We start from the raw sequence: 6945 nt of genomic DNA on the forward strand, positions 1-6945 counted from the left end.
GAGGAAAGTTGTAAAATACCAAAAATATCCTTGCATTAAAATTTTAATTCAAAATTGCCAAAATTATAAATTTCCTAATTTATTTATTGATTTGTGGTTAATATTAGTTCTCACAGTTACCACATACTAATTAGTTCTCATTTGATTAGTCCCCTATATATATATATATATATATATATATATATATGTATGATCAAATGCAAACCACCCAATTTGTACAAGTCGTGCAAACCACTCTCATCCGTTGATTTCATTGTTTAATCTTATGAAATTTTTTCATAAAATGGTTTAATCTTGTGAAATTGTTTCATATAATACTTTTTTTTTTTTGATGAATTTGTTTCATATATGGTTATGAAACTGTTTCATATAATATTTAATGAAACTGTTTCATATAATATTTAATGAAACTGTTTCATGTATTTCTCTAAAATTAAAATAATGAGATGATAATACCCATGATTAACACCTTTTACAATAAAAATGATTAATCAACCTCTCATTATTACAAAAAAATGAACAAAATGAAAAATTATGATTGGTTGATTGAGGTTGAAACGGTTTGTACAAGTTGAGTGGTTTGCATTTGATCGCTCCTCTCTCATTCTCTCTCTCTCTCTCTCTCTCTCTCTCTCTCTCTCTATATATATATATATATATACACACACACACATATGTAACACATGCCAAACCGTTGTCGGTTATGTTCTTTATATTGGAAGAAGTCATACAGGGTTTTTTGGTGGGTTTGTTGGAATTCTACGCTACATTTAGGAGTTTGAGTCTCACTGATTTAATTAGTACGAACATACCTACCGAATTTCAATGGAATCAAGATTTAGAAAAGGATGTTTTCCAAACATTACATGTAGCATCTAAAACGTGTTCATTTGGTTGCAACACCAAAAAGACGAAAACCATATCAAATGGGTGATTTTTTATGGGGTGGAGTACGAAGGTCCAGTGGGGTCATGTGTACCCACTCAATTGACTTTTACAAGTATAATTCTTTTTGTGGTATGAAATGTACACACAATAAACTTTGGGAGGTGCTTTGTGATATTAGAAAATACAAGGGACGTCAACCAAAAAACTGAAAAAGTCTTCTAAATCAACCAAAAAACTTAAAAATCCCTTGAAACTGGGAGTGCACAAAAACCCGACCAACCCGGCTGACCCAACCCAACACAATGCGAAATAACTCAACACAAAGCAACCCGAGGTCTAATCAAGTTGTAAAATCTTCAAACTTTAGGTATTGGGTTGGAATCGGGTTGCGGTCATTTGAACTCAACCCAACCCAATGAACCTGATATCTTTTTATTTGTTGGGTTTAATATGATTTTTCTTATAAATATGTACATTAGACAATTACATTAACACATACCCTCTTCGTATACATATATTTTCAATTTCTTTCACCATCTTTGTACAATTCATTCGTTTATATGTTCAGTAAATGTGAACATTTATATGCAAATTGAGAAAAGTAATTGAATTGAAATACTTAAAAAAGAGTATGGGGTATGTTGTACCAAATGTATGATGATGAGAAATAAATTATGAGTAAAGAAAACAACATATCCAAGGTAACAAGCATAAGAGAATATTTTGATGCACCAAAGTATCAACCCAACCAACCCGTACGGTTTGGGTTGGGTTAGGTTGTACTTTGATTTGGGTTGGATTGGGTTGGGTTGGATTGGGTTGGGTTGAGATTTTTCAAACGTAAACATTAGGTTTTGTTGTTCAAATGCCCCCAACTCAACCCAACCCATAAGCATCCATACTTGAAACTATGGAATTCGTTTAAATAGGCATTGAGAAATTTTACGAGCAGTTGAATCCACTTTAAAGGTACACCCACTAAACAAAAATCTTGGGTCCACCACTGACACATATCGTAATTTAATAGGGTTGCAGAAACATGGGATCTTGCATTAGGTCTTTAAATTACAATTAAGAAGTTTTAATCACATCATCAAACTTATAACATTTAAATAGAGATGAAGAAACCAGTTAAATGGACGAACACTTAACTCAGTTCCTTTCCTAATCAGTCCCATACAAAATAACTGTAACTACTGGTAATTGATTGGATCCGTCCAGACTAGTCAAATTTTTTATCTGTATATTATTTTAACCATTACTTTTTATATCTTTTATTTATAGTGTAATTTTTATTATTACATAATTTTATATGTTTTATTTAGTTTTAAAGTCTTTAATATAACATAAATTAAAAATATATGGTAAAATATATAAACTACTATTTTATTTATTTGATTTTAGTTTATAAATACAAAAAATCTAAAACTCATACAAATTGTTCAAAAATATAAATATTAAATAGATGAAAATTAAGAATTGCTTGCAACTACCAAACCTCATCTTGTGGTTCCATATTGACATGGATGTTTTGGTTATAAATAGATATTAATGGGAATTAATATAAAAGAAATTGTAAACAGATATTAATATAAAAGAAATTGTTTGGTTTATATAATACAATAAGGGTACTTATGCAATGCTGCGAGATGCATCTCGATTTTAATGTTTCGTTTTATTATTTGTCTCTATTTATGTTATAATACAATGTTATGCGGTTTAAGAAAGCGACATTGTTTCTATTTTTGAAAAAAATATAAAATTGAAAATATCATAAAATTTTGATATATATATATATATATATATATATATATATATATCAATATTAGGATCAAATTAATTAGTTAAAAGTTACCATTTTTTTGTTTTTTTTAAACTCAAAATTTTTATTATAATTTAATTTAAGTTTAATAACGATGTTTTTTTATTTTTGATTAAGAATCTAATTTTTTATATATAAAAAGAATAATTAAGTATTCTATTGGAACTTAATGTTTATTCTAATTATATTTTAGATTTTTTATATTTAAAATGATATGTTTATCATTTAATTGTGTTTATCATTTAATTATGTTTATCTACAGTTGGTTACACAAATTCAAACATGGAGTTTTAATAAGTTGTACTTATATACAATTTACTTGTAATATTAAATTTTAAGTAATATACATCAATAAACAATATTTTATGCATAAAAAATGGTTTCAGGTTAAACTGGTGGGAATAAAAATTCATTTTCATTCTTATTTCCATTCCTCTACATGAACCAAACAACCTCTAAGTCTCATTTTTAATCTTCGCCCTCCAGTAGTGGAGTTTTGAAATATTGATTTCCTTCTTTGTCAGGTATATCGTCATGAACGTAGAAAACTTCATTCTGCAGTAATTGTGTGCTTTGTATGCAGTCGTAGTTATCCAAGTAACCATTGGACCAAATCGTGTTTGTGTCGAATCCATGCTCCTCAACGCTACACAAGGCTTTTCTATGTCCGCAATTTTTTATACACCGCCTTTCTTTACCCATTAGACAAAGTTGCCAGACTGTAATTTTATCAAACCGTGGCCTTTCGGTTATGGTCGAAAATTACTTCGGTAACGAATTTAGGAACAGAAGACCTAAATTCTTAATATTTTAATAATACTAGAAAGGTACCCGCACAATGCAGCGAGATACATCTTGATTTTAATGTTTCGTTTTTCTTGTCTTAGTTGACGTTATAATACAGTTTTATGTGGTTTTGAGAAAACGATAATATTTTTATTTTTGAATAAAATATAAATATGAAGATACATCAAAAAAAATTTGAAAAAAAGTTATTGATATCAACATCAAACTAACTATTACAATTTCACTTTTTATTGTGATTTTTTTAATTCATTATTTTATTTTTGGTTTAATAATATAACTTTTTACAAAGATGATAATTAAATAGTTTGTTAGAATTCAATAATTATTCTAATTATATTTTAGATTTTTTATATTTAAAATAAGATATTTATCCTCTATTTGATTATGTTTATCCTTAGTTAGTTACACGAATTCAAACATGAAGCTTTAATAAATTGTACTTACGTGCAACTACTTGTAATCTTGAATTTTAAGTAATATGCATCAATACACAATACTTCATAGTTGGATGTAATTTTTTTTAGAGGTTTTAAATTTTGATATTCTATTTTAGAAAAATTATAACATAATTGTTAGACTGTTACATTGCATCACACTTATAAAATACTAACAAATGTAAACTAAAAACAAAGAACCAGTTATATCTCAATCTATTTGTTTGTGTGAAAGTTGAAGCAGTTGTTTTGAATTAACGAAACAGCCACAGGATAGATTACAAAACCTTTTACTTGCATGTCTTTCCCCAATAAGCCTGCTGATAAGTCACCTTGGAACAGATAAACCCAGTTCTAGTTCAAACAAAAAGAATCCCATATCAGATATATATATATATACATACATCAATACTAGTAGCTTCTGTTCAGCCATCAATTCAAAAACAGATCTGAATTACTTCTAATGCAATCAGTAAATGCAATATATATATATATATATATATATATGATCAATCGGGTAGAGTTCCCAAGCCCATGTCAAGAAAAAGCATAACGTTAACCACAAGGTGGTGCCTGATTGGTTTGAGCTTGGCTCCAAAGGTCAAAAGTACCAGGAGAGCCCAAGTTCAAATCCAAGGAGAAACAAAAATCCCCTTGTGGCCACGGAGGTTCAAATGCGGTGACTCCGGGCTATCTGCAAAGTAGATGGTCGCCCTGGGATTAGTCAGCTCGCATAACGGGTTGGATATCCAGGTTAATAAAAAAAAAGCACGTCGACATGTTCCATCAAACTCATCTGGGAAAACGAAAAGTGACGATGTTACTTACTGTAAGACCCTACTTCAAACTATATGCAGAAAGTTGATCTCAAACTATTTATACCACAAACAAAAACGTCTTTAGATCTGATCAGTTCCTTAATTTTGGAAGTATTAATATACATACATACATACATATATATATATAGCAAAACTCAAACACACACTCCTGACATTTGGTAAGGACTGAACGCTTGACGTCTAGAAAGGTTGGGATATACGGATAACTCGGATACCGTTGGGCAAATGGCCCTTTGGTAGTTCCTTAGCATACTTGATGTTCTGCAAAAGCCATAAGCTACTAGATTTACTGACCAAATTCTAGGAGGTCAACTATTTCAGTTGTATATCCAGCTAAACAGTTTTCATACATAACATAGAGGTCACACTTGGAAAGGGTGGAAAATTAGCTATTGAATTCAAGTGAAAAAAGAGTGAACCTATCTTTTTAATCGGCCACGTTATAAATACCTTCTGGGGAGGTCGGGATTCCACGTGCCCCATGCTACTCTTACTGTCTAATAATTGTGATATCTCTAGACAGCATGTGAGCTGGCTCTTCAAAAGTGTGATCAAAGCCAAGCTCAAGCCAAATCAGCTTGTTTGACTTTGACGATACAAGCCAAGCTCAAGCCTTGATGGCTTGAGCTTGGCAAGTGGCAACTGACAAGCCTAAATGAACTGAGCTAACCAAGGTTGATATTTCTAACTATTATTTCTTTCTATGAGGTTTTCATGGTAATTTTGTATGAAGAGTCTAAGTTTACTTTATACAAGTTGAGCCAAGGCTCACGCTTATACAGACTTATAGGATGGTTATGGCTGCAAACGAGCGGAGACGAGCTCGGAAGGGCTCGGGCTCGACTCCACAGTGTTAAGCTACACTGGGACTTGATCCAATGGCTTGATGAGTCTTGTTGATGTAGGCTCGAGAAAAGATTCGAGCTTGATTTGAGAGCTCGAATAGCTCGAAACAATCCATCCCAACTATGCTCAAAGAAGCAAGCTTGATTCAAAAAGGTTGAATAGCTTGATAATATGTACGAAAACTATGTTCAGTAAAGCACTTTCAGTTTGAGCTCGACCTAAAAATACTAGCACATATATAGAGCTCGAAAAGCATGACAAGAATTCGAGTCAAGATCTTATAAACTCAAACTCAACTCGTTATCTATTTCGAGCAGAACTCTGCATTCAAACTCTAAGTCGAACTTGATAAAGTTCTACTTGTTCAAGCTTGAATTGAGGTCGAACTTGAATCACTTGATAAAAGTTCGACTCCTTTGCAGCCCTAACTCCTTAGATGGCATCCTCTGCAATAGAGATACGATTGTGTTCTCCAATTCCTTATTGGTTTAGCATAGCACAAAAATAAGTATGAATCGAATAGATCAACAACCAAACAAACTATCATGAAAGAAGTTAACTAGGAAAATTGATAGGTTTGATAGTCGATTCAATGGATGTCGGTATGATAAACCCATGGGGTTTCTTAATTCTTCTTTTCCCAAAAAAAGCAAAGGAATCATATGAAAAATACCAATAAAATTCCTTATCAGGTTCTAAAAACAAAGATTAATGGCGCTTGCAATTAATCATCCTTCTCTTTATCTCCTTATAAACCTAATGCTTTTAAGATGGTTAACATAACTTTCATACTTGGTATGATGACAGGTCTTGCAAATCCCATTTCCTCTGTTTCAAGCAGTGGAAAACTCATGTGCCTGCATGAACCAAATTCCAGTCAGATATCTGATCAATGCATTCTCACTCTGAAAAACAGCCTAAGATCTAAAGCAGGTGGGTTTCCTAAGAGTTCATACGATAATGAAAATCTTCGACAAAGGAGAATCAACTTATCTTTCATAAACCTCGAAGTTCAGATAATTATGCTGGTAATATGCTCAAGATTGAGAACATATGATTCCAAGCTATCATCAACTTCCCCTTGCAGAAGATCCAACAATGAGGATATCCCTTAAGAACTCAATCCTACATAGTTAGATTGAACTAGCCATAGAATCATTATAACCATTGGGCAGACTCACTCTATTATAATCCCACCCCTAATACTCTCATTATAATGTATATGGGTCTATTCGCACATCAGGTCCTATATAGATTTCTTGACAGTTGAATAAATTCATCCACATTCTAAGGGGCTGTTTGGTTCAGG

General features: G+C 31.7%; 1 protein-coding gene across 3 annotated transcripts in view; it reads right to left on the bottom strand.

Moving 5' to 3' along the window:
- Nucleotides 1-4096: 4096 nt before the first annotated feature.
- Nucleotides 4097-6945, bottom strand: part of LOC112522293 — a 5426-nt gene continuing 2577 nt past the window's right edge. Inside the window, exons 2-3 of one of the 3 annotated variants that reach the window (XM_025131418.1) lie at nt 6429-6493; nt 4104-4305 (exon numbers count right to left, since the gene is read on the bottom strand). In XM_025131418.1, the coding sequence (XP_024987186.1) occupies nt 4280-4305; nt 6429-6493 (91 nt within the window). In that variant the 3' untranslated portion in view covers nt 4104-4279. Of the gene's footprint in view, nt 4306-6222; nt 6494-6945 lie in introns of those variants that run through there. The other 2 variants (XM_025131416.1, XM_025131417.1) reach the window with 2 other exon arrangements.

The sequence above is a fragment of the Cynara cardunculus genome (assembly GCF_001531365.2).
Source record: "Cynara cardunculus var. scolymus isolate 2C chromosome LG 11, CcrdV1, whole genome shotgun sequence".
NCBI lineage: Eukaryota > Viridiplantae > Streptophyta > Magnoliopsida > Asterales > Asteraceae > Cynara > Cynara cardunculus.